At 41.5% G+C, this 27,305-nt stretch overlaps 1 protein-coding gene across 3 annotated transcripts; it reads left to right on the forward strand.

The window, feature by feature from the left end:
• Positions 1-498: 498 nt before the first annotated feature.
• Positions 499-26,463, forward strand: DHX9 (DExH-box helicase 9). 3 transcript variants are annotated; one of them, XR_015273974.1, is made up of 28 exons: positions 500-789; positions 2,906-3,046; positions 4,004-4,118; positions 4,358-4,470; positions 4,853-4,998; positions 8,277-8,323; positions 8,732-8,865; positions 9,507-9,596; positions 9,689-9,850; positions 11,179-11,256; positions 11,565-11,756; positions 12,373-12,514; positions 13,008-13,090; positions 14,209-14,365; positions 14,533-14,633; positions 15,261-15,474; positions 15,668-15,762; positions 15,910-15,983; positions 16,615-16,767; positions 18,152-18,312; positions 19,949-20,060; positions 20,687-20,848; positions 20,949-21,076; positions 22,169-22,398; positions 22,789-22,872; positions 23,926-24,041; positions 25,316-25,516; positions 25,991-26,463. XR_015273974.1 is itself a non-coding variant. In XM_023931654.2 (27 exons), the coding sequence occupies exons 1-27, from the start codon at positions 679-681 to the stop codon at positions 26,268-26,270; spliced, it is 3,738 nt and encodes a 1,245-aa protein (XP_023787422.1). In that variant the 5' UTR covers positions 499-678; the 3' UTR covers positions 26,271-26,463. The 3 variants fall into 3 exon arrangements, 2 of the variants coding, with proteins under 2 accessions (XP_023787422.1, XP_086698787.1); XM_023931654.2 differs by lacking the exon at positions 22,789-22,872 and having other exon boundaries at positions 499-789; XM_086842661.1 differs by lacking the exons at positions 4,004-4,118; positions 22,789-22,872 and having other exon boundaries at positions 594-789.
• Positions 26,464-27,305: the final 842 nt, after the last annotated feature.

The following is a 27,305-nucleotide window of genomic DNA, read 5'->3' on the forward strand; positions in this document are numbered from 1 at the left end:
CAGCACTTCTGAAAACATGGTGTGCGTTTGTGCTGAAATCCAGCCTTACACTTTGTGTTACGTTCAACCCCTTCTGGAAAATAAAGAGCAAGGATGACAGGTCACAGGAAACACACTTACCCTCTGTAATTCCTGATCCTGCTCCAGATGGTACATGAAATCACTTTTCAGATCCCTGCTTATTTGCTCCGGAGTAAGCTGGAAGTGCAAGACATTATTTGGAAGCTTTTTGACCCCTCTTCTTATCTACATCATAACTTCAGTATCAGATCAGTCACACCAACATCGTGATCCCAAATATCCATAGAGGATTGCTTCCTGTATAACTCCCTGAAATCAGTTATGCCTCTGAGCTGTTTTATTTCATTCATTCCAGTGTAAAACATTCATCTCCAAAGAAGCCTCTCAGAAAGACAGAGAACACTGAAAAAGAACGTTTGTTTAAATTTAAACACCTGGACTGCTTGAGAAACAGTCTATACTGCAAGAAGCCAAGAGGATGACGGTTCAGACGAGAGCCCGGTTAAAGGGCGCTGGAGGGCGAAGGGAACGCTCCCGGCACCTCCTGGGTTCCTCCCGGCCGCCGTCTGGCCGCGCGCAGGCGCTTCCGTGTGGTGCTGCTGCGGCCCCGGCGCCGACTGGAGCAGGCGGCCGTGTCCCAGTGCCCGCTGCCCGGCCATGGGGGAAGTGAAGAATTACCTGTACGCCTGGTGCGGCAGGAGGAGGGTGATGCCGGCCTACGAGATCCGCGCCACCGGCGGCCGCGGCCGGCAGACCTTCCTGTGCGAGGTGCGGGCCGCCCTGTGGGGGTCTGAGAGCTGAGGGGGACTTAAGGCTGTGCCGCGGGTTTGAGGACACAGAGGGGGACTTGGGCCCTCTGGGCTCTGGGCGTGTTGCCCAAACTCTGTCGGGGATCCGAGGGCTTTGAGTGTGTCCGGGGCCCTGCCGGGCGTCTAGGGGTTGTGCTGCGGGGTTCGAGGCCGCGACGGGAGCCTGGGTTCTTACCAGAGGGAACTTGGACCATAACCGTGAGTCTGGGTTCGCCTCCAGGAGCGACCTGGACTCTGCCGAGCGTGTGAGGACTCTGTCAACGGGAATGGGGGCCCTGCCAAGGATCTGAGGTTCATGACGGGGTCTGGGCTTTGTCGGGAGTCTTGGGGTGCTGACGAGGACCCTGCCGGGCCGCACCCAGGGCTCTGCCTCAGGGTACATGGAATCAGTGCCGGGGGTCTGGGAGCAGGTCTGGCGGCTCTGTCAGAGGGAACCTGGGACCCTGCTGCGGGTGCTTCCGGGGTCTAGGTTCTGTCAGAAGGAACCTGGGGATAGCACCGGGGGTCTGGAATCCTGTCCGGGGTCTGGCCCCTGCCCGACCTGGTTGGGAGTCACTGGAAGCCGAGGGTTCAGGGAGGGCTGGGCCGCTTTGAGCCAGTATCCTGGCTAGGTGTGCATGGGATGAAATGAGTGAAAAGAGGGAAGAAGCCCGAGTGATGTTCTTGCAGGGAAAATGGATTGGTTTATTTAAGGGTGGTATGTGTGTTCAGTGTGTGCGATCCTTCTTGCAGTTAAAATAGTTGGTGAGGGGTACTGTATGTCACCTTTGCCAAGAACTTTGGTCTGGTCTTGAACTTGAGATGACATGTATTAAAGAATTCTTGTTAGAATGGCTGCTACTCTGCACTGCTGTAATAGTACTTTACTCCTGCCTCTAGATATTGGGGATGTGGGAGCTGTGAATTCAGATTGATTCTCACAGGTAGCTGGCGCTAAGTGTGAGACTATGTGTAGAACAGATCAGTTCATGAGTGATGCCATGGATTTGCACTAAACACCTTAAACTTGTCATTTTACCCTTTCCTTCCCTGTTTATCTTCTGTGTCAGTAAGAAAACTAAGAAACACAGTGGCATTAAAGGAATTTTCAAGGTGTTATAAATGGTTAAGCATGGAATGGTTGTATGAATAGATATATTCACAGAATCATGGAATGGTTTGAGTTGGAAGGGACCTTAAAGCTCATCCAGTCCCACCTCCTGCCATGGACAGACACCTTCCACTATCCCAAGCTGCGCCAAGCCCCATCCAACCTGGCCTTGAACACTTTCAGGGATGGGGCAGCCAGAGCTTCTCTGGGCAGCCTGTGCCAGGGTCTCACTAAATTCACAGGGAACAATTTCTTCCTAAAGTCCTATCTAACCCTGCCATCTGTCGATGTGAAGCTGTTCTTGTTCTGTCACTCCATGCTTTCTGTAAAAAGTCACACTATATGTACATATGTTGTATTATACAATATATAAGTACTGTACTGGTTTTGATATGTTGATGCCTCCTAATTATCCATGGAAGCTTAACAGGTGAAAGGATCAGACTCACTGAAACATCTCTTTCTGATTTTTGCAGCCCAGTAGAATGGCTGTGAATCCTGTATGGTTACTATGTGTTTGGAGGTACCATTGTCCAGGGCATAGAAATGCTGTTCTAAAAGTTAAAAATATAAAAAAAATCAGAAGTAAATCACATGTGTGTAGTTGGAATAACATGGAGCTATGGCTGAGTGGACACAAGGTCACTCCTGTCCTTGTTGTCCAAGAGTTTGGGATTTAGGTTGAGGAAAGTGATCTTGTGCAGAGTTTGCTGCTGTGTGTTGCCAGAGTCCCTTCCTACATTGATTTTTCTTCTTCCACAAGGTTTTGGGAAGCCCTTGTGCTCTGAGAAGTTCTCAGAATGTGGCGGTTTGCTTTTTGAAACCTACAGAAATATATAGCTATATATAATGATATGTAACAATACTTAGTAATGTTATTTTTCCTGTACTAATCAGCAGCCAGAATTTGGTGTTCCGGTCAGTGTTGCTGGCCTCCAAGCCCCCTTCAGCTGCATGTGCCAGAGCTGTGTGTTGTTCCTTGCAGGTTCGAGTGGAAGGCTTCAACTATGTTGGCATGGGCAACTCTACCAACAAGAAGGATGCGCAGAGCAATGCTGCCCGAGACTTCATCAACTACTTAGTGCGGGTGAATGAAATGAAGAAGGATGAAATTCCTGCTTTTGGAGTAAGCTGCTTTTTCTCCTTACCAAAGACTACTCTATCATTGTGCTGTCACGCTCCCGGTTGTGTTTCATCCATGGAGTTCAGTCTGGTGCCCCTGTGCAGTGATGAATGTGAGGGACTTCTTGCACTGCTGGAAGGCTGGGGCACATACAGAACAACAGTGGAATCATAGAATCATTTAGGTTGGAAAAGACTTTTGAGATTATCAAGTCCAAGTGTTGTAGGTTAATCTGGGAAATACAGCTGTCTATTGGGCTGCAAAACTGAAGAGGCTGGAAGGAATTCAGAGTCCCCGAGGTGCAGCCTGGCTTTACAAGTGCTGAGTATTCACACCTGACACTGTGAAATTTTACACCCATGTTCTAATATATATATAATATAGATAATCCTGTGTGCTTTAAAAAAAACAACAAAAACAAACCCAAAAACAGTTATCACAGATATATCAAGCTAGACATTGAAAATCTGGCATTTTTAAATCATAATTGCTTTAGGTGTGTAACAGGATTGCTGCTTTTTATGATGTTTTGTGAACACTCATCAGTGTTCACTTAAAGGCTGAGGAAGAGGAGGGTAACTCTGTCATTACAGGAAGTTTAGAGAAATAAATAAAGCATGAAGTTGAGTGGGAAGGATCTTCTTCTAGTGCTCCATTGAGGATAAATGACTTTCCTCAGTGGAAGCAGCCTCCCTGCCTCATCAACCTAGGTGAAACCCAATGGGAACACACTGGTATTTTCGTTTTGCTGTGCCAGTTAGTTTCATGGCAGCTGAGTGTTAAAATTCGCAGTTGTGTTACTATTTGGCTTGCTACTGGGTAGTAACTGTTGCATATTTACTGGGGATTAACTGTTGCATAATGTTACCTGAGCAAACTTCCTGAACAGTTTCTAGCTAAATAGTAAAATTACTTATTCTGCACTGATGTGCTGAGGTTTTCCTTCATTCCCTTCCCTAGCCAGCAGCAGGTGATATCCCCACTGGAGGACAGGAAGCAGCTAGAGATGTCATTGGTTCCAGTTCAGCTGTGGGGGGACCTCTTCCTCCACATTTGCTTTTAAAAAGTGAAGTAGGTAAGACTACTGTAATTTCTGTGTATTTGAATGTATTTTGGCAGTGACTTTTCCCCCAAATTGTATCACTCTGCAGATAGGACACTGAAGTCATAGTTTTGAGGCAGAAGTGGGGATAACTGCATGAGATCTGAGGGACTGGTCATGGCCTATCAAGATGGGCAGGCAATGCCTCTCCATTGCTAAGAAAATGGTTTGGGGAGTTATTTTAATTTTTCAATTTTTTTTCTGTGTGGTAGGCAATGGACCAGGTGCAGCACCTGGAAACTGTGGCAGTTGTGGAGCTCAGTGGGATCGGGGTGCAGACTTGCAAGATTATTATTCCAGGAAAGAGGAGCAAGAAGCGCATGAGGTAAGTCATGCAGAGGAATTCTCCTTTAGGTTTTAAATAGGTATATTACATCCCTTTTAATATTTTATTTTATTTTATTTAATATTTTTATAATCAAGCTTGTAGTTTTCGTTTGATATTTTACTGTTAGTTTAAGCTGCAGGTTTAAAGCTGCAGATTTGCTGACTTTTTTTATTAAAAGTAATTTGTTTAAGCTAAGGACAGATAAATCACTCTGGATAGTCTGAACATCCAGGACTTTGTACAGACATTTTACTCTGAAAATAAAGAATTACTGAGGACTTTTTAGCATTTTCTGTGATGTCTTAGTTATTTTATAGCATACAAGTGAATTACTTAATCTTTAAACTCGTAAATGATGCTCTTTTTTCCTCCATATTAGACCTCAGAGTCAGAAGTGGACTTAAATGCAGATCTTCACGGGGGTTGGACCTTGGAAAATGCCAAGGCACGTCTGAACCAGTTTTTCCAAAAGGAGAAGATCCAGGAAGAATATAAATACATTGAAATGGGGCCTGATCACAACAGGTTTGGTAGTTTTAGTCACCATCTGTGTATGAATGGTTCAAAATATTTTTGGTGACAGTGGTTGCTCTCATTTACTTGCCATGCTCCATAGGGCCATAGGGTTCATTGCCAGGACCAACAACATCCCTAAGTATTGATATGGGGGTGATGAGCGTCAGTGTAGAGATCTGAGCAATTGAAGACGTTTCTGAGAAATTCTGGATATGCAGCTTTTAAACTGTTTTCTGTCCTCTAGTCAGCTGCTGGGGTGTCAGTTTCTGTGAAGAGAGCTCAATTGCTTGTCGTAATTGTTCTGTGACTGTTGTTGCCTTTGTGTGTTTTAAGTAAATCTTAAATTTGCTTATGTAGCAATGAACTTTAAGGACATTTTATTTATATTTTTCTTAGTATTCTATTATATATATTTATTATAATTAACTTTCTTGGCAATGGAATCTTCTTTTGAAAAAGCAGTATGGCAGAGTCTTCTCAAAGGAGTTCTTAGAGTCTAAAGTTTCAGTTAAGACAAGCTGGATATTACTCTTTTTTGACTTTCAGCCATTCCACCAGAGAATTTGCATGTGCTTCTCCCAAATGAAGGTAGTTTGTAACAGATTGTGCATAAAGAATTGATAGTTTTTATTATTTTATCACTTTTAGGAATAGTCTTTAGAAATCATCTAGACATTAGGACACTGTATTATTTCTGGTAAAATATAATGATGTTTTGTGGCCGGAAGCAATGGCATACTGCTGCTGCTGGATTCTCCTGAATGAGTTTGGGGTTGGGCTTTTTTGCATTATATAAACTTGTGTTCTATGAGAGTTACATTTTTAGAAAGACTAGAGAATCTTATTACAGCCTTTAAAGACAGTCTCACTTGCAGGACTTATGGTATTCCTTTGTTATTGGGTCTTCCATTCATTTCGAACATCTAAAAGATGTGTATTGGTGCAGAAAGTTGTAAATTTTTATTTAAAACCTGTCTTCAAGTCACTTCATCTCAATTTATGTTTCTCAGGCAAGGCCATTTCCTTCACTTAAGTGAGGGACATAAAAAGTTACTTTGTACAGTACTAGGAATTTAAATTATGCTTGTTTCAGGCATAGCTTCTGAATATTTCTTCGATCTTGTAGCTTAGGGATTATTTGTATAGCTCATTCTTTGTTACACCTTCTGCAGCATTAAACCCCATGTATTTAAATTTATCTAGTCTTGAGAATGTATTTATACAGATGACAGTATGTTTCTCAGCCTGGTTATTGTTCTTCTGGAGTGCATTTCAGAGTTTCCTATATACTCTTTATTCAGGGAAGTGTGTGTGGATTGCCCTGGATGGAATGGCAGAAGGGGCTGTTCACTACCTGCTGCAACAGATCAAACAGTCATGAAACAATGCTAATGTGTTGTTTGGCTCATTGAGAGACTGTTGGGAGACTGTTGGATTTGATCCTTTAGTGTGTGTTACAGGGATCTTTTTGGAGTTTTGAGGACATAGGTTAGGTTGTTGGGTTTTTTAAAGAAATATCAGTTGTCTTGCATCTTGCCAATTTGTTTTGGGTTTTTTTAAGGTAATGATCACAGATATAGATTATAACAGATATGTCAGCTATGCTCTCAGAGGTTTGTGGTCAGTAAATCATACTCATGGTCTGAGAACTTAGTAATAGTTCTCAGAAATTCTTGAAAATTTGAATTTCAAAACTTCAACTGTGACAAGGGAGTATAAGTTATTATAATATAAAAATGGCTCTCCTAAAATACAAAGCATAAACTCATATGAAGGGATGGAATGTGGCTTTTCTCTGCTGGAATTCCTGCACCGCCTTCTGCTATTGCTGAAGACCAACACCACAGACCTATGCCTGCTCACATAGCTGCTGAGCTGGACTAGGGAATCATGTGGGATTCTGCTGCAAACTGATTTCTGGTGTTACTGTTCTGCCCTCAGGTGGAGGAGAATGAGATTGAATGCCGACAGTAGGCCTGGCTGAGAAACATACTGTCATCGGTGTCTTAGGTGGCTGTTGTGTCCCTGAGAGCCAGTGGCCTTTGACCCCTGAAGCCACTGTGCCTGAAGGTCAGTTTGCTGATAGTGCAGGAAGGAGGTCTAAGCTGCAATTTAAATAACTCACTTAACCTATTATATTGTTTGTTTTCAACAAAAAATAAAGGATGCAGGTGCAAGGTACAGCCTCCATCTGTGCAAATGCCAAGGCCTAGTTTCCAAAGGAGACCTCAGTCCAATAAATTCCAGTCATGCGCCTTGAGTCGCATTTGCCAGTTTAAATTCTGTCTTACAAGAATTCAGTTTTAATATTTTGTGTGCTAAATACAGGCTTAGGTTTGGGATTCTTGAAATCATGGAGAATGATTTCTATTGTCTGCTGAGGATTTTTTTTTTAAAGCCTGAATTCTTCCCTGTAAGGGTGGTGAGGCCCTGGCATAGGTTGTCCAGAGCAGCTGAGCTGGAAGTGTCCAATGCCAGGTTGGAGAGGGCTTGGAGATAGTGGAAGGTGTCCCTGCTTATGGCAGGGGATTGGAATGAGATGATCTTTAAGATCCCTTCCAATTCAAACCATTCCATGGTGCTATGATTCTGTGATAAATATGTCAGTTAATCTTTAACTGAACTGGTTACATGTCTATTAATCAAACTGTTGGGTTTGCTGCCAGAGTTAACCTTAAGTAACTCTGTTACTCAAGTTTTGCTGTTTCCAGAATATGGCAATAAGGGAAGAGAAATGCATGCAAATCCAAATATTCTGTCTCCTGTTCAGATAAGTTCCATGTTTTTGCCTAAATGACCTGGTTTGGTTTTGTTTATGCTCTGAACTGACCAAATGTATGGCAAAAAGCAGAGTAACTGTATTAAATGTTGCATCTAGTCATTAATCACAGGCTATTATTGGGTTGTGTTAGTGTTATACCAATACTAATGTGAGATACAGTTAATGGTACATTGGGATGCATGTTCATGTTACATTAACCTCCCATTTGCTTTAAACTTGGACAGCTTAGAGCATATTTCCTAATAATCTGGCTTTAAATATCAGTGCTGAACAAGGGCATATTCAGAACTCTCCTTATCAAATGTACTGGTTCTGTTGATGACAGGTCTGTTAGCTACTAGTTCGGGATTAAAAAGGGACTGAAAGCAGTAATACTTTACCTTGGTGAATTGAGGGTTTTAGACTGAGGACAGAGATCTTTGCCTAGAAATATTGGAAAGAGTAAATATTTTTGCAGTGTCAGCTATTGGTAATTGTACCTTTGTGTTCTTTCTTTCTCTTGCAGGAGCTTTAATGCAGAAATTGACATTTATGTGAAGCAGCTGGGCAGAAGTAAGTGCTCCTATTTATTTTTTAACTTAGCAAGAGATTGGTGTTGGTATAAAGGAACATTTGTGGGTACAAAGTTTATTATAGTTATGTGTTGGAGGCACTTCCAGAGGTAAAGGATCATTTGTATGATGTTGGTGGGTGGTATTGGATAATCATACTTCCTTAGGAACTGAATGCAGATAAACCTCAAAGGACTTAACAATAAAGTGACATCACACAGCCAGTGTGAGTTGGGCAATGGAGGGACCTGGTTGGATTTTATGTTGGAATTCTGGGTTTATCAAGATTTGAGACTGTCCATGAAACCTGGTTTGAGTGTACAGTCAGAGAGCCCAGTTCAGAGTAGTGTCTTCTATGGAAGCTGCTTGACTTTTCCACTGCTACAGCTCTTACCTTTGTGTGCTACAGGGATTTTCAGTTGCGAGCATGGATCAAACAAAAAGCTGGCAGCACAGTCCTGTGCCCTTTCCTTGGTCAGACAGCTCTACCATCTTGGTGTCATTGAGCCTTACTCTGGGCAGATGAAGAAGAAAGGAGAATCGGTGAGTTTGACAGGAGGGACAGGAATTCTCTTGACTGACTCTGTGACAGAAGCAGTCTCATAAAGAGGAGTGAGTTAAGAGTTTGCTCTCCATATTTAACATCTTACAAGTTATTAATTGTTTTTATTCTTTAGCAGCTGTTTCTGTTCTGTTCTGGCGAGTGATTTGGATCAGAAGTATAACTTCATGTGTATGTGATTGGAGTAGTAACTAATTTTACATTCTATTAAATTAAATAGGATTTGTAACAAATGCTGTTTTCAGTATAATTTTTCTACAAGCTTGAATATTTCTGTTTAGGCTCAGTTGTTTGGATTAATTATCTGTCATGTGAGCATTTTCTGGCAATTCAAATATATGTATATACATACCAAGGAATATATGTTATTTAGGTATTTAGTTGCAGGTTTGGGAACGTGTTCCTCTGAAATTGAACTTAGATATTTAAAAATAGGCTACAAATCCTTATTCAGTGTAAAGTCAGCAAAACATTTCAAGAATGTGAATTCTGAAATGATTATATTCTCCGGCCTTGTTTCTCAAGGAGGTGTTTAATGGTTCACCTCTAAAAGCCCACAGTTTTGGCTTCCAATGTCTGTCTTTTTGTGTATAATGACATGTAGTTCTTAAATATTTCCTAGTTGGAACCCTATGAGGTGTTGCTATCTTCTGACTTAGAAAATCATCTGCAAAAGACTATACGGGAACTGTCCCTGCAGATCGTGCCTTTGGTGAGTGTGTGGTTCGATACTCAGTACAGAACATCACACCTGCTCGTTTAATCATTTATCTGTCTTTTCCCACTCTGCTTTTGGATTTATAGCCTGAAGATCCCAGTAATCCAGTTCTGATCAACGTTGGAAAGTTGGCCCATTTCGAACCATCACAAAGACAAAATCATATGGGAGTTGTTCCCTGGTCGCCACCTCATTCCAACTGGAACCCTTGGACAGGCTGCAATATTGATGAGGGTCCGCTGGCAAATGTAAGACAGCTTAAAAAATGGATCTGTTGCTTGATTTCCCCATGCTTCCAGAACTTCTAAATGCTTTTCCCCTACCAGGATGTAAAGTATGAGGCATTTCAAAGGTGAAGACAGTCCGCTGATAAATTTTCTTCCCTTCTTGACCTGGAAGCAGAGAGTTCTTTGTGTTTACTTCATGACTTATCAGGTCTTGAGCAGCAGTGTCTTGAGTGTCCCAATTCTCTTCTTTGTTTCACTTTTTCCCTGTTACTGTGCAGCCTGTACAAAGTAATCAAAATTAACAGAAAGGTAAGTTCATGGGAATATCATTTATAATTCTCTGGCTTCTCTTTCACATACTTCCATGCTCAGACTCTTTCTGGGAGGAGAAACTACTCCAAGCCAGTGCCACTATACAAGCAACCAACTTCCTTACTTTTTGTCATTTCTAGTCCCATTCAGCACAGAACAAATGAAAAGCAACAGTGTGGCATGATATAATGAAGGAGAAGGGAAAGAATTACTGGTTTGCCAAGTTCAGAAGGTAATTTGGTCTGACTGGTATAACCAGGTCAGAAAAGACTTTCGGGGCAGGAACTTGATTTTCCTACAACATCCAGATTTCTTATAGCCAAAACAATTTCATTCTTTTTCTACTGGAGTTTTTTTCATAAATTACAATAATTACATAAATTACAATAATTTTGATTGTTATATATTGAGTTCAAAATATAGGGAAGTAATGTAAATTCTGTTGCTGCATAAAACACATAACCAGTATGGACATTGCAAACTGAGCTTGCTTCAAATCTCTTCAGGATTTACCTGTGCTAGTTTTGACTGGAACAGCTGACTTACTTGCAGTAAAAACAGCTAGCACTTTGGTAACAAATTTTTGCATTTCTTCAGATCTGTTTTGCAGTTGAAAACCAGGATTTGTCTGATGAATTTTCTTCAAACTTTTGCCTTTTCAGCTACTGTTTTAAGGGTGGGTTTGTGTTTACATTAGGTCATTACTTATACTAAAAACATCTGTTTAAATCATCACCTTCTTGGCTTCTTGCTGAATAGACTGTTTCTCAAGCAGTCCAAGTATTTAAATTAAAACAATCGTTCTTTTTCAGTGTTCTCTGTCTTTCTGAGAGGCTTCTTTGGAGATGAATGTTTTACGCTGGAATGAATGAAATAAAACAGCTCAGAGGCATAACTGATTTCAGGGAGTTATACAGGAAGCAATCCTCTATGGATATTTGGGATCACGATGTTGGTGTGACTGATCTGATACTGAAGTTATGATGTAGATAAGAAGAGGGGTCAAAAAGCTTCCAAATAATGTCTTGCACTTCCAGCTTACTCCGGAGCAAATAAGCAGGGATCTGAAAAGTGATTTCATGTACCATCTGGAGCAGGATCAGGAATTACAGAGGGTAAGTGTGTTTCCTGTGACCTGTCATCCTTGCTCTTTATTTTCCAGAAGGGGTTGAACGTAACACAAAGTGTAAGGCTGGATTTCAGCACAAACGCACACCATGTTTTCAGAAGTGCTGGATGTTCCACTGGGGTGGATGTGGGGTGAGTTGTGCTGTGCCAGGAAAAAATACAAGCTATGACCTGTTCTTTGGCAGTTTTTCCTTTGGGTAAGGAAAAGTGTAGAAAAGTGAGGCAAAGTACAGATGTGGAGCAGAACATGCTGATTTTTGGAGGTTTTGGAAATGTCCTGAGCTAATTTTCCCAGATCCAAGAAGTGAGAGAGGCCTTACCTCTGAAGAATTTTGAAAGTGAGATTCTGGACGCAATCTGTCACAATTCTGTTGTTGTCATCCGTGGTGCCACCGGTTGTGGCAAGACTACTCAAGTGCCCCAGTATATCCTGGATGAATACATCAGAACCAACCGAGCTGCTGAGTGCAACATAGTGGTGACACAGGTGAGGAATGTGTGGCCATTGGAGTTCTGTGATGGATGTGAGAAATCACCTGTTGGTTAGGATAAAATCACAGAGCCGTGGAATGGTTGGGGTTGGAAGGGACCTTAAAGCTTATCTCATTTGAATACCCTTACATGGTCAGCAATGACACCCACTAAGTGAGGTTGCTACAAGCCCATAAAACCTGGCCCTGAAGGATAGAGGGATGTGTTGAGGAATGTTATTATCATTGCAGGACATGGTTTATAAAGTTACCTCCTCAGCAATATAAATAGGAGAAACCATAGCATCATGTGTATTTTCATTTAGAAAGTTACACTTTAATGGTTTAAAGTTTGGATAACCTGGCTTGAACCTTGCCCAGGTGAAAACTCAGCAGACCAAGGGAAAATGATTTGGGAAATGGCAGCTGGTCATTGTCATATATCCTTATAGCCTTCCTTTGTGAAACAAAACCCTGTGCTGTTACAATATTAATGTTTAATGATTGCTTTGTAAAGAAATCTTAGGACAGGACACCTGTAGCATTTGTAATTTCCTTTATCGCTTTCAGTGGTATTGTGATAAACTTACAAAACCTCATCATTAAGTTCGGGAAAACTTTTCCACTCCTCAGCCCCGGAGGATTAGCGCAGTTTCCGTAGCGGAGCGTGTGTCCTATGAGAGGGGGGAAGAGCCTGGGCAGAGCTGTGGGTACAGTGTACGGTTTGAGTCTGTGCTCCCTCGGCCACATGCCAGCATCATGTTCTGCACTGTAGGTCTGTATTGCTTCCTTATGTTTGGAGTTTATCATGGGTCTGAACTCTGAGTTAGCAGCAAAAGCAGAAATATGGTTAGATTAAAATGTTTATAAAGTCTGCTTAGAAGATTGAAAAGGTTTTATTGGATAAAAGTTACCTGACATGCTGTTGTGCAAAGCAAAATTAAGATTTAAGATTTTTGTTCAGAAATCTGATAATACAGGTCTGATAGCACACAGAAATAATCCCATGAAAAGATAAAATTACTGTATATTGATTGTCTTTAAAAGACAGAGGGCAAAGCAGCATTGGGGTGGGAAAGACAGAAGGGCATCTCTTGTGGTAATGTTTCATGGCCTTGCTGTCACTTGTACAAAGGAAAGCATGACAATTAGAGATGGGGTTGGAAAAGGGGCTGTGCAGCCTGCACACTTCCTGGTTTTTAAACTAGGGGCTGGAAGGGGGATGGTTGAATTGTTACATGGACATTTACCTACATTCTCTGGTTTAGGTGTTCTTCTGAGAAAGGTGGAGACTGGTATCCGTGGCATTAGTCATGTTATTGTTGATGAGATCCATGAGAGAGACATTAACGTGAGTTAGCTGATGACAGTCCTAATCTCTATATGCTTCTGTTCTGTTTAACTTCTGTATGTGTTTGTGTGTAGTAGCCAACATGTGAGAGGAACCTGTCTTACTGAATGTCAGATGTGTGAGTTTTCCTTCTTTGATAAGATTTTTAGAACTCTTTATTCCTTATCTAAGTAGCAGAGCAAGGACCTGTGCTTCCTTGCTGCCCTCTGACTATTTTCCCTTTAGGATCCCCTGTATCTTGGCCCTTTCTGGAAAATGGAACACCACAGTACAAACACATCTTGTCCAAGTAGGGGAGCACGGTGAAGGACACTGTTATTTTGGAGTGCTGTTTCTACTAGCACTGTTACATTACTGGTGATATTCACAGAACCTGTAGTCTTGATAGTGATACATTGAAATTCAGGGTTTACATGAAGTAAAATACAAGTTGATTATAGAATTAGTAGAGGTATTGTATATAATTTGAAATGGCAAACATTTTCTGTTCCCTTGATTATTCTGTATAGTTTTCAGCTGTCATACCAAGAGTGAGAGAGACTGTGAAGTTCTGACATGTTATTTGAGCTTGTTTGGACAGAATTTGGGGATTCATTTGAATAAAATTTCAACACACATTTTTCTGATGCATTTCCTTGTCTATTAAATGTATGTTAATGATGTAAAATACAAGTTTGGAAATTGTGAGTGAGATTGAGCTAAGTATGTGCCTAACTACCTGCATGACAGAACTAAAAAGTGTCATATTTAAACAGAACTACAAACACCACACACACCTGCACTGAGTAATTCCTATTTATTTTATGAATTATGGCTACTTTATATGTAAGCCAAGTTTAAAAATACCTGGGGTTGTAATGTATTGTTAGGAAGGAAGCAAGCTATTTCTGTAGAAAAGAAAAATCATTATTTACACTGGATATCCTAAAAATCACTTATCCTAGGCATGACAGTAGTTTGAAAATAAAGCACTGACAACTGTTTCTGGTTTTAGAATACTTATGTTCTACTTGTTACTTCTCTTGCTCAGTAAATGTGTAATTCCTTCTGGTTTCTTGGGAAGATACTGTTTTTTACAGATGTGAAGTTAATGATGCTCTTATTCTCTTTCTGTGCAGACTGACTTCCTTTTGGTGGTGCTGAGAGATGTCATTCAGGCATATCCTGAAATCAGGGTTGTCCTCATGTCTGCCACTATTGATACCAGTATGTTTTGTGAATACTTCTTCAACTGTCCCATCATCGAGGTCTATGGGAGAACCTTTCCTGTCCAAGGTAAATCCTTGTGCTTCCAGAAACTGCTTGAGTTTTTATCAATCTTGGATTCATACTCTGAAACATCTTGATTTCTTTCAGGAGACTCTTGAGAAATGGTGTAAAGAATTATGTTCCCTTGCACAGGCTTCCAGCAGTAAGTCCTTATCATCTGTCTGTCCTTGCAGATTATTTTCTGGAAGATTGTATTCAAATGACTCAGTTTGTCCCTCCACCAAAGGAAAAGAAGAAGAAAGAGAAAGATGAAGAAAGTGGTGAAGATGATAATGTATGTTTGAATTTTAATATGAAAAATTGAACAAGTGCCATTTTTAGTACTCCAGCTTGAGTGTAATTCATTTGACATTGTTGAAGTGAAACATCTCTAGTAGCTTTTTTTTCAGATATATTTTTTTTTTCAGATATCTTTAATATCTGAGATTGCTGTTAACTTCAGCAGTCAAACTAAATTTTTTCTTGCCCTTTTAAACTGAAGAATCTTTTTTTTTCATTTAAACTAAGGTTTTCATGTTTTGTCAGCCTACTTCTCTTAAAAGCTAAAACTGCAATGCTTTTGAATGTGAAGATTGATAACCTTGGAAGAAGAAATAGAGAAATATGAGCTTGGTGGTACCTTTTTAGGGTGAAAATTTATATTCTCTCCCTTCTTCTCTTGCAGCTGATATTGTCAATGCTTACATACATTGTCAAGAAAATATCAGTTTTATTCAACTTTTAATTTGAAGGTTTGAAACTTCTGTTTGGGTCACTTAATTAAATTTTTTTTTAAATGGCCGTTTTTCCTTGAAAGGCATCTACCCACACACCTCATTTTCTTATTTGCCTGGCCAGCCAGTCTCTGTAGTTTGAGTAAAATAATTTATATTATTTCCTTTCTTGTATTTTTCTTCTGTAGACCAACTGCAACCTTATTTGCAGTGATGAATATGGCCCAGAAACAAAGCACTCCATGGCTCAGCTGAACGAGAGAGAAACCTCTTTTGAACTCATTGAGGCTCTGCTGATTTATATCAGGACTCTGAATGTCCCAGGAGCTGTCCTTGTTTTCTTGCCTGGCTGGAACTTAATCTATACAATGCAGAAGCATCTAGAAATGAACCCGCGCTTTGGTACCAGCAGCTGTTTTGTTATATTTCATCTTTTCCCAAGGAAACTACTGCCTGTGTGAAGATGGGAGTTGGATGAGTGGCTTAGGGAGCTAATTTGTTGTGAGAGTGAATGTCCAGAAATTTTTATGTTGTGGAAAGAAGAAATGAGATTCACATAGTAGTAGTTACCAACCTTCTTGTATTCCTGTTGTAGGAGGCCACCAGTACAGGATTTTACCTTTGCATTCCCAGATTCCTCTAGAGGAGCAGCGTCGAGTGTTTGATCCTGTGCCTCCAGGGGTGACCAAAGTATGGAGCCTTCTCTGTATGCAGTTCTCTTGGGCTTTTGGGGAACATATTGCTGGCTTTTAAAATAAATTCTGTAGTTTATCTTGCTGGGCATTATCAGCTTTTTCAGACCAAATAATGTCACTTTGCATTTCCTGGTTTTTATAGGTTATTTTATCTACCAGTATTGCTGAGACCAGCATTACCATCAATGATGTGGTCTTTGTTATTGACTCTTGCAAGTGAGTTCATGAGGCAGCTTTTTGTTTCATAAATCCTACCCTTGGGAATGCAAAAGAGGTTCTTGCGGGTGCACAGAAGTGCCTTGTGTTCCCATACTCCCTGAGCTGAGCTTGTGGACTCTAACTCCCTTAGGACAAATTAGCATTGTCTTTAGCTGGTCAGCACAGTGACACAGCATGCTGGCATCTCAGGGGATTGGGTTGGTCATGCTGGCACTATTCATGTGAGGTGTCACTGGGTCTCCACACCAGTTTGATAGACGTCATCTGCCAAAGGAGATTTACAAATCAGTGTCTAGCTGATGATAAAGAGGAAGATTCTTGTAGTCTGTTATGGTTCCTGCCTTGCTGTGCATGCTCTCTGAGAAAACTACACATGAAGAGCTCATGAACTGATGAGAATTCTAAGCTTTTTGGACATTTGTGAGAACATTATTCTGTGAAATAGTTTGGGGCACTGCTTTAGAAAGCATGTGATGCTTTAGTTTTGAGACTGATGCCTGACTAATCAAAGCTTGGGGGTGGCTGGCTTCTTAAAAGCAGTGTGTCTGCAAGCCATAAAATAGGAACTGATTTGGCAGGGCTTAAGATGAAAGACGTTTGATCTTTAGCGGTGTTTTTCCTGTAACAGGCAAAAAGTGAAGCTGTTCACTGCTCACAACAATATGACAAACTATGCTACGGTCTGGGCATCAAAAACCAATTTGGAGCAGCGGAAAGGGAGAGCTGGGCGTGTGCGAGCCGGGTTCTGTTTCCATTTGTGCAGCAGAGCTCGCTTTGAGAGGTGAGGCTGTGGTCTCCAGAAATAAAATGCCTTCAGGGAATTCTCCCAGAACTGTTGAGTGCTGCTTTAGGTCAAACTGGGGAAATCACTGCAGAAGGTACAGAGAAGAGATGGATGATGTTGGCTCACACTGATATACCTCAGTTCTTTGGCTTAAAAGAAATGTACATACGTTACGCTTTTACCCATAGTATGAGGTGGATAAATAGTTCATGATTTTAGAATTAAGAGTGTCACTGCAACCTACCAAACCTCTCAAGAAGAGAGCATTGCTGCTTGGGAATTGAGGCAAGGAAAAGAGCTTTGTAGTGAGGACAAGGCCCTAGTCTGCCTTCAAACACTGGGGGCACCTGGCATTGCCATGTAACAGGCCATTTTGACATGAAAGTGGTAAAAAAACAGGGACGGCAGAAGTTATTTTTCTCTCCATTGTCATTCCATGGCCAGGAAGCCCCTTCATAGTGCTCTAGCACCTGTTGCTTAAACTTTTCACCTCTGCCAGGCTGTTTTTCCATTACTAGAGCCATGGAAATCTCTTTGCTGGTTGGAGAAGGCAATACAGCTGTTAGTTACACTCTGATCTCTCTGCTGAAGGTTTCTGTGCCCCTTTCTCTGGCTGTAACAGCATAGCTGTGTTTTGATGTTCAACTTCTTGTAAACTCTTGAAAGCCTCAGTTGATCAGAAACTCTCCTTGAATTTATTTAGATCTGTTGTTGAGTACAGTGCAATGATTTTAATTAACAATTTTTGACAGTGAACTGATTTTAGGGTACTGAAGTAATCATGGTTTTAAGATTACCTTCATTTAGAGAATATAAACCCAAAATATGCAAGATCCTTGGTGCTTAGGAAAGAACGTTTGTGGACTTCTACAGATAGATTTTTTTACAGAAATCATCTAAATCTGGTGCCAGCTGAATCAGAGTGTCTGTTCAAGGTGTTTTGAAACCTTTTCTAGCTGCACTAGAAAAATGTTTTTTCATAGGGCAGGCTGAAAGCAGGTTGTCTCTCAGGAGTATAAGAGCTTTCTTATCAGAGAAGGAATTATCTTTATCCTTTGTAAAGGACAAATTTGGGGCTGGACATAGTCATGCTGGTAATTGTGCTCCAGCCCTGCAGGCTCTCTGTGGTCAGATCATGCTAGAACCCACAGCAGGCAGTGGAGATGTGAGGACTACTCCCTCTGCATTTCCAATGTAAATTTACCCCAAAGGAGAATGGAGAAGTACAGAATTTTGTGATAGAAGAGCCCAAATTCCAGGAGCACAGAGAGAGCCAATGGGTGGGCTTGGAGACAGAGGAGGGCAGTGGTTTCTGCTGATTTCACTCCTCATGGTGATCAAAGCCTGTGTTCATAGAAATGGGACTTTGTTCTCATTCCAGACTTCAGACTCACATGACGCCTGAAATGTTTCGAACACCACTTCATGAAATTGCTTTGAGCATCAAACTGCTGCAGCTGGGAGGGATCGGGCAGTTTTTGGCCAAAGCCATTGAGCCGCCCCCACTGGACGCAGTGATTGAAGCGGAACGCACGCTGAGAGGTATCCTCATGTGCCGATGGGGCTAGGTAGTAATCCTGGGCTAGTGGAACTGGCTCCAAGTGGTTTTCCATGTATGTGATCTCTGAGAAACGACTGTACCATCTCTGGAGGGGTTGGTAGAGCAGCATATTCTGCCTGACAGAGCAACCTGGAGGCATCATGTGGGTGTTAGTGGTTTGTGCACCTAAAGAAATATTTGAATTCCCAGTGGATTTCTTTTAGAAACTTAAGCCTTCAAACTTGAGACTTATTTTGTTGTTTTACCAGTAACATATGTTAGCTTTCAGCTTCCTGTTTTCCAGCTGTGGCACTGCTGTGTTTGACATAGACTCAGTGCAGTGCTTGAGGCATTCAGAAAGCTTCCATAAAAGTAGTGAAAAACAGAGCTTGGTAGTTTATTAAATAATTACCACTTCGTACAGTTTGCTGACCCAATATCACAGATTTTGTCAAGAATTTAAATCTCCAGATAATTAAATCTTCATGAAAACTGAAGAAACTGAGGTGTGGATTGTCTCCCCACTCTCTTCAAGGAGCTAACTAGAATATGAATAAAATAGAGCAGGGAAGAACTCGAAATTTGTGCTTTAGATGTAGAGCATAAAAGTGACCTCAAATCTCAGCACACTTTGTAAATGTCACTAAATAAGCCCTTCCTTCAATTTTTAACAATGGAAATATCTATTGATTCTTGATTTTATGGAAAAATTGTGTGCTGAGCCTACATTGCTTGTATACAGGTGGGAGACCAGAATGAAAAAATATAGCTGGGGATATGTAGTCTAGTTTAATGAATTTCTGTTCTGAAAATTATTAGTACTTTTCATACTGTGCAGCTGAGAATTGTAGAGCCAGAGGAAAAGGCAAACGTCTTCAGTTCTGACACGAAATAGCTGTTTCTGCAGGTGTCTCCCTTTCCTGGGTAGTTTTTCAGTGCAGGTACTCTTCTAGTATGTTCTTAGGAAGGTGAAACATTATTCTTCAAAGTATTCCTTAGGCTTTTGGGTTCAATGTATACCAGGTAAAATGGATTTGATAGTGGCCAAGGAATCCTTGATTTCCTTTCCCATTTAATTGCTGAGGCTACAAAGCTGCTATGTTTTTGTTTGTTGTTTTTTTTTTTATGTGAAAAAACCTTTAGTAGCTTTGAGGATGAGTACAGGTGATAATTTTTAGGTAATGGGATGAGGGAAAGGTAGGTGAAGCCTCAAGGAAGAGAGAGTTTGTGGTGTTCTCTTTTTGATGAAGAGAGTTGTGTGATTTGGCAATGGCAATGAAGATTCTACAGCTGGTTGTGGCAGGGCTGCTTTGATTTTTTCTGAGGCAGAAATTAGTTTAGATTCATTAGATAATAGATAGTTTAGTAGTGTAATAGGGGTTTGTACAGAAGCAAACTAAAAAGGAATAGAAAATTATGTATGTGAATTACATTGTGATTATTCTAATTGCAGAGGAGGTAGTAAAAATTCTGTAAAGCTAAAGTAAAACTTTCACCTCAAGAACAACAGTGTAACCAACATTAAACTTAAATCTGACTAGGGTATGGTGTAAACACAACTATTAAAAATCTGAGTTTCTTATCTAAAGATTTCTGGGCTTAGCTAATTCTCTTTGATAACAAGGGATCTTGTTTCAGAGCTTGATGCCCTGGATTCCAATGATGAGTTGACACCTCTTGGAAGAATCCTGGCCAAACTTCCCATTGAACCTCGTCTGGGCAAGATGATGATCATGGGCTGTATTTTTTAGTAAGTTGAGTGGTCTCAGTGGTCATGTTCTTGTTTCTCTGAGTTCCTGAGCCTCTTGATATGTGCAAGAGAGAAAAACTAATATATCTAGATGAGCAATAAGTGCTGCAGCTGAGGAGAGGTGACTGAATCTTCATGGACCAGAGAAGAAATAACTTCTCTTATTAGGCAATAAAGTGGTGATGAAATTCAGTTAACAGCAAGACACCAGTGGAGGCTGAATATTTCTGAATTAAGAGTGGGACTTGAAACACCTAGGTATAATAGGGAGCTAGGGGTGGGGAGATACAGAATTTAACAATGATATAAGGAGAAAGATCAGTCTCCACATTTTGCTTTAGTATAAGATCTGTTCTTTGTCGCTGTGTTGGCTGTAGGGTCCTGTGGTTACTGCAGGGACATTTTCACCAGAAGAAGGTGGTGTATGGATGGAAAGGAGGGCAAATGGAGCTAATTTAACATCCACTTCCAGGGAAGTGTTTCAGTGAAAAACTCTAGCAGATAAGGGCCAAATTCCTAAGGTCTTTAGCAGTTTTAGTTTAGTTTTGCCTGATATCTGCAGCCTGCAGCAGATGCTGGCAGTACTAACTCTGAATGAGCCTGATCCCTTCTATGGTTTCTTTCAGCGTGGGAGATGCTGTATGTACCATCTCTGCAGCTACCTGTTTCCCTGAACCTTTCATCAATGAAGGCAAACGCCTGGGTTATGTCCATAGGAATTTTGCTGGGACCAGGTATTCAGATCATGTAGCTTTGCTCTCTGTCTTCCAAGCCTGGGATGATGCAAGGTATGTTGTCTGGCATAACAGGTGATGGGAAGTTATGGTAACACAGCATAAGCTTTTCCTTTCCTTGGTCAGGCTTCTATTCACTCTGTTTGTTTTTCAGAATGGGTGGTGAAGAAGCAGAGAAAAGATTTTGTGAACACAAAAGACTCAGCATGGCCACTCTTAGAATGACTTGGGAAGCAAAAGTCCAGCTAAAAGACATACTTATTAGTTCTGGCTTTCCTGAAGGTGATTCTGATTAAGTTCAGTAATTTAATGATTGCATATTTCATTCTGAGATGATAAATAAATAACCAGGATAATCTATATTGAGCACCCAATACAAGGGGAGTATAGTGGATTTGCCATAACACTACCCCACCTTTACCAACTGCATTCAGGTGGAATTTTAGTGTTCTAAAGTTGTGATGGCTGTGGTACAACACGGAGATTTTGGAGGCTGAAGTTAGAGCAGCAGGATTAAAAGTCTATTAAACAGGTGTCCTTAGAGTGTTACCTCCCTGACTTCCTTTCTCCTTCACTTGTTGCATCTCCAAAATGTGCTGTGCTTCCCCTTTCTTTCCATAGACCTTAGTGTGAAGCTTGTATGATCTGAACAGTGTTTTGTTCTATGATTTCTTGGGTTTGCGCTGCAGGAGGGATGTACAGCAGTGTCCAAAATTATTCCATTTTCTAGAGAAAAAAAATCTTAAACTTGGCCAGGTTCTGAATTTGTCTATTGTAGCCAAGGAGCTCAGTGAAGTGGCATGGCTGCCTGGATTAAGCAGATGCTTATCTCTCCTTTTCTTTATTTTTTTTTTTTCTCTTTAAATTACTTTAATTTTTTTTCCCCTCCTTATGCTGTTAAGATCACTGCTGCATTTATCCATAACTTTCATTCTGAGCAAGATGACTTGAAAACAAGCTGCCAGAGACTCTGAGGGAGATTTGTAATAAATGAACTAATAAAAATATTCATTTTAACATTTCCGAAAAGATTTGTTTCCAAAACAAATACAGTAAACACACTGTGGTACAGCACATTCTGGGCAAACCCTTCTCTCTTTGGTTTTGTTTCTCTTTTGTTTTGGGAGAGAAAAATACCTCTTTGTAGTAGTATTTTTCAGCTTTTCATTCTCCATTAAGAAATTAAAAATTGAATGTAGAACTTAAATGGTCTGAGTACAGAGGTCATTGGAGATCATATCTAGCAGTTGATTCAATCAGAAAAGGCATTGATCCAGGATCCTAAACAGCTCTGCATTGATCCAGGATCCTAAATAGTTGTGCTCTCCTACATGTCCCATGGATTTGAGCCACTCTTCTGTTCTCTGCCAACAGAATGTTTGATGACTCAGCCGTTTAACAACACTGGCCCTGATAATAACCTGGATGTTGTAATCTCCCTGCTGGCTTTTGGGGTCTACCCCAATGTCTGCTACCACAAGGAGAAGAGGAAGATTCTTACCACCGAGGGGCACAATGCTCTCATCCACAAATCATCTGTCAACTGCCCTTTCAGCAGCCAGGACATCAAGTATCCATCACCTTTCTTCGTTTTTGGAGAGAAGGTAGAGACTTTGAGTTTATTCTTGATCATGTGCTGCCAAACGGTTCAAGAGGCTCTTTTTGGTAAAGAAGTCATAAGAAAAAAACCTGACTGCAATATTTACCTAGATTTGGGGGGGTGGAGGGGGGTGCTGTTGTTGGTTGGTTGGTTTTCTTTCCAGATAGTAAATGTTATATGGTCTTGGTGTTACTCAGCCTCCTAGTAGCTTCCAGTCAACCACTTTCAGTAGAAGTAGAGTTCTACAGAAAGTTACTGTGAGTTTTTCTGCAACAGCCAGGTCATAGAGATAGAAAGACTTAAATCATTATCTTCTTTAAGAGTTTGTTTTAGGAGCTCTTCCATACTATTTGGGAATCAGAGAATTTTTACCCTTATCACTTCTGCTTCTTAGGAATACAGGAAGAAAACAGGAACTTGGAATATGGCAGTGGGGTGCTCCTGTTCTGGCCTATAGGTAGTGCATCATCTCCCGAGGGTAATTTGCATTTCCCAAACATCACTCAAAAGGTCTCCATGACCTTTTCTTCCATCCTATGATTTTGATGTACATTCTGTGCATGTCCATTGCAACCCTGTGAGCTCTCTCTATTATGAGCTCAGCTACTCCTGCTCAAGGAGCAAAGGAAGGCCATGCTTTTGTGTTTGGTAATAACCAGAATTTTAAATCCTTTGGGTACAGGGATTTTGTCTTGACAATCTGGATTCCACAATCCAGAGCTGTGGTGAGGCTTTGCTGCTTTGCTGCTTCTTAACCCTTTGTATCTGGATCCCAGGAGGGTCACACCTTTGATTCACCTTGACCATCTCTCTCAAGTGAGATTCCCCTAAACCCAACAAAAGACTTTTGAGCTCAAACAGTATTAAACCAAAATACTATATAGCAAATGGAGACTGACTGAGATGGTGGCTTAAGAGTAGCTTAGACAGCACCTGGGTGAGGCTGGGATGCAGGAAGGATTTGTATGCAGCTCTCTTCCTGCCCAATAGATACCTCTTCTGTTCCTCTTTAAACTGAGGGGCAGGAGCCATGTGTCAGGGCTGTTATCTCTGGCTTGACGTTGTCCATCTTCCCAGTTCAAGCTCAAGGTCAGTGTAACATGACACAGAAGTGACTGCTTGGACACCTGGCAACTTCCACACTTGCATGAGTAGGACCCCACTAAAGCTTTTTATCACAGCCCCAGTAATTGAAGGGTGGGAAGAAATTCAGATGTGTCCTTGTCATTTTCAGGCTGGTAAAGCATGATGTGGCAATTGCAAAAATTGCATAACTACAGACATGGAAAATTAATATTTTTAAATGGAAGATTTTTGTTGAGGTTTTACACCAGACAGTGCTGAATCCCTGTAAACCTCTGCCTGGCATTCAATTTTGTATGTGCACATACTCTTGCAATTTCCTAATGTTATACCTTGTTGTGTGTTGTTTGGGTTTGTTTTTTTAAAAAAAATTCTCATTTCAGTGCCCAGAGGAAGGTGTAGAGCTCTGTTTTCCATTTCAAGAGTCATTTTCCTCTTTCACTTGCAGATTCGAACACGAGCCATCTCTGCCAAAACCATGACCTTGGTGAGCCCACTGCAGCTGCTTCTCTTTGCTTCCAAGAAAGTCCTGTCAGATGGGGAGATCATTCTGGTGGATGACTGGTATGGATTTCCTTGGTGCTCAGAATCATGGAATTATGGAATGGTTTGGGTTGGAAAGGACCTCAAAGCTCATCCAGTTCTGACCCCCTGACTGAGGGGAAGTGCAGCTATCACAAACCAAATGTCTAAAGAACAGGGATCCCAGAGCAAGCCAGGTGTCACAGGTGTATTGGGAAGGCATCACCTTTGTTTCCTGTGAGGAAGGAAGGTTAATTTGAGCCTGTTTCATGCAGATCATCTGCTTAAACTGAAAACAGGACAGGACAGTTTCCATAAAAACTGCTGGTTTTTTCCTCTTTAACTGAAAGGTAAAAGGCCCTATGTGTTTTGAAGCTCCTCCACAGGCAAAGGAAACCATGTTTTCAAGGCACAGAAATACGGCTTGAGGAGAAAAATGCCTGTGGCAGTGTAAATGTTATGGCCATCACCAAATACCATCTGAATGGTTGTTTTGTTTTGTTTTCTTGTTTTACTTCCTAGTCAGTAAAACAGACACAAAGAATCCTTAAGCTTAATTTGCTAACAGTTTGAGGGTTGGACCTTTCAAAATCTTGGAGCTTTATGTTTTCAATTTATTTTATGTATAGTATCTTGCTGTTTTGATGCAAGAGGTTACATGTTGAATTTATCCAAGCATAAAATGATAGAATCACAGAATGGTTTGGGTTGGAAAGAACTTTAAATCTCTCCACAGGTTTAAATCTCACTTTCCAGACCAGGTTGTTCCAAACCCTGTTCCCTGGCCTTTGACACTTCCACAGCTTCCCTGGGAAACCTATGCCAGGGCCCTCACCACCCTTACAGGGAAAAATTGCTTCCCAATACCCCATCTAACCCTGCCCTCCATCAATTTTAAGGAACTCCCCCTTGTCCTATCACTGTCTGCCTGTATCTCCTTTTTGAAAGCCCTCTTTAGGCACTGGAATGGGCTCTAAGGCCTCCCTGGAGCCTTCCCTTTTCCAGGCTGAACACCCCCAGCTCTCCCAGCCTGTCTCTGGAGCAGAGAAACTTCAGCCCTCAGAGCATCTTTATGGCCCTTTGTTAAATTTCAAGAGCAAATTTTGCCAGAAGAATAGTTATGTTTTAACAATGCCAAATTTTAGGGATTTTTCAAATTTGCCCCCTGAATTTCTCACACTTTCAGTGGCAAATTAGAACTTCTGAGATGAGAATGTAGGTTTCTGGCCCAATGAAAAGCCACTCTTCAGAACCTCTTTCTTCCCAGGTGCTCCTCTGGAAGTCATGGCAGCTCTAACACCCTCTTTGTGCTGCAGGATCAAGCTGAAGATGCCACACTTGGCAGCTGCCTGCATCACTGCTCTGCGTGCTGCCATGGAGGCCCTCGTGGTTGAAGTGACCAAAGATCCTGGGATCATCCGGCAGCTGGACCCTGCATACGAGAGGATGCTGAATGTGATCCGGCAGCTGTCCCGGCCAGCTGCAGCAGGGATGGCACTCACAGCTGCCAGCACCAGGTGAGAGCCGGAGCTTGGAGGTGAGGATGGGGTCTTCAGGCTTTGACTTCAGTCCCATGCTCTGAGCATGCATGAAATGCTTGCACTCAAAGCCTGATGCAGAGATATGACACTGCCTGTTTCCACAAGAACACAGCTCTCAGGAATAAAAGCTGTCATCTCCTCTTCCAAAACACAAATTATCTCTTAAAAAAAAGATAATCCATATTTACTTTGGGCAAACCTTTTCCTGGAAAGAAAACACATATTTGACTGGGCTTACACCCCTCTGTTGCTTCTTGTTTCCATCCCTTGCTTCTGAAGCAAAGGAAACTTTTCTGAAGTGGAAATGGTGCAGAAGTGTAGCTGCACTTCAACCATCATATTGTGTTCACAGAAAATTGAGGTGGCTTAGTTGAGGGTCATGCTATTTCCCATCTTTAAAAGATGTTATTTGTAAGATTGCTTCAAGTGTATGTTATTCATCTTTGCCAGGTTCGGGGATGGCCCCCGCCCGCCCAAGATGGCTCGCTACAATAACGGCAGTAACCTTCGAGGCTGGGGAGATTATGTGCATGGCTCCAGCCACAGGGGCAGAGGCTATGGTGGCAACTCCAGCTGGCACTCTGTGGGAAGAGGATACCCTGGTGGTCCTGGGGGAGGCTACGGAGGCGGGGGTGGCTACCGAGGAGGATACCGAGGAGGAGGAGGATACCAAGGAGCAGGCAGGGGCTACCGAGGAGGCTATAGGGATTCGGGTAGGGGTGGATGGTAGTGATAGCAGTTCAGTGGAGTCTTTCCACTTAACAAAAGTGTGTTTCCTTCCCAAATTCCTTTCTGCCTTTTCCCAGTTTGTATGCCTTTTTTGGTTCCTTAGTACAATTACAGCTCTGTAATATATCATGCCCTTAGGGAATTTCCTGCAAGTTGTATGATTTTATTCTAAATAAAGAGTTTGTTTCTAAAAACTTGCATGCTATACCTTTGATTCTGTGTTTGGATTAGAATTTCAAAGGTTTCTGTTGCTAATTGTGACTATGGGAGATAAAAGGCATTCTGAGGAAACCTTTTTGGTGGCTAAAACTACTACCTGCCAAACAGATTCCGAACAACATCTTAGGCTCAGTGGGGATTTCACTTCATTGTCTAACAAGCTGTACCAACAGTCTTTGCTGCAGTGGTTTTCTAACCATGCCAGGCAGTACTAGGTTCCTTTGCAGCCAGTGTCCTGCATGCTGTGTAACCCTCTGTGCTGAGTTCTTTGAGTGATCCAGGTCATGCAGGAACATGGAATACCTTTTCCAAGACTGATGTGATGCTGCTGGCCTCTGCAGAACCTGGAGCAATCTCAGAAGCATGAATTTCTCCCTTCATTCAAGACAGTGTTCATTACTATTCCCAAACAGTCAGGTTTCATTCCTTCATATCCATGTGGAAGAGGACAATTCTTTAATGGGAACACATTGGATTCCAGACATGGGAAGCTCATCTGCTGCCTGGTGCTCACAGAAGTGTATTGACATAGAGGGGATAAAAAGCCTTCCAGCCCTGTTCCATTACCAAGTCTGACAAAATTAACCTCTCCACTAATGCCACTGCAGAACCAGTAATTATTTGTGCTTACTGGGGTGTGGGAGATGGTGGTGGTTGCAAAGCAAGTTCAACATTTTTTGTGTTCTCATGAAGAGTTCTTAAAAACTAGGTAAGGGTGAAGCACTGCTTCTTTAATCCTGCTCTGAATTACAGAGGATTTATATTAATTTCCACATTTGATTTACTGTGGAACATGTATTATCTCCTGCATGCTCTG

This window comes from Cyanistes caeruleus, chromosome 9 (assembly GCF_971803275.1).
Source record: "Cyanistes caeruleus chromosome 9, bCyaCae1.hap1.1, whole genome shotgun sequence".
Taxonomy (NCBI): Eukaryota; Metazoa; Chordata; class Aves; order Passeriformes; family Paridae; genus Cyanistes; species Cyanistes caeruleus.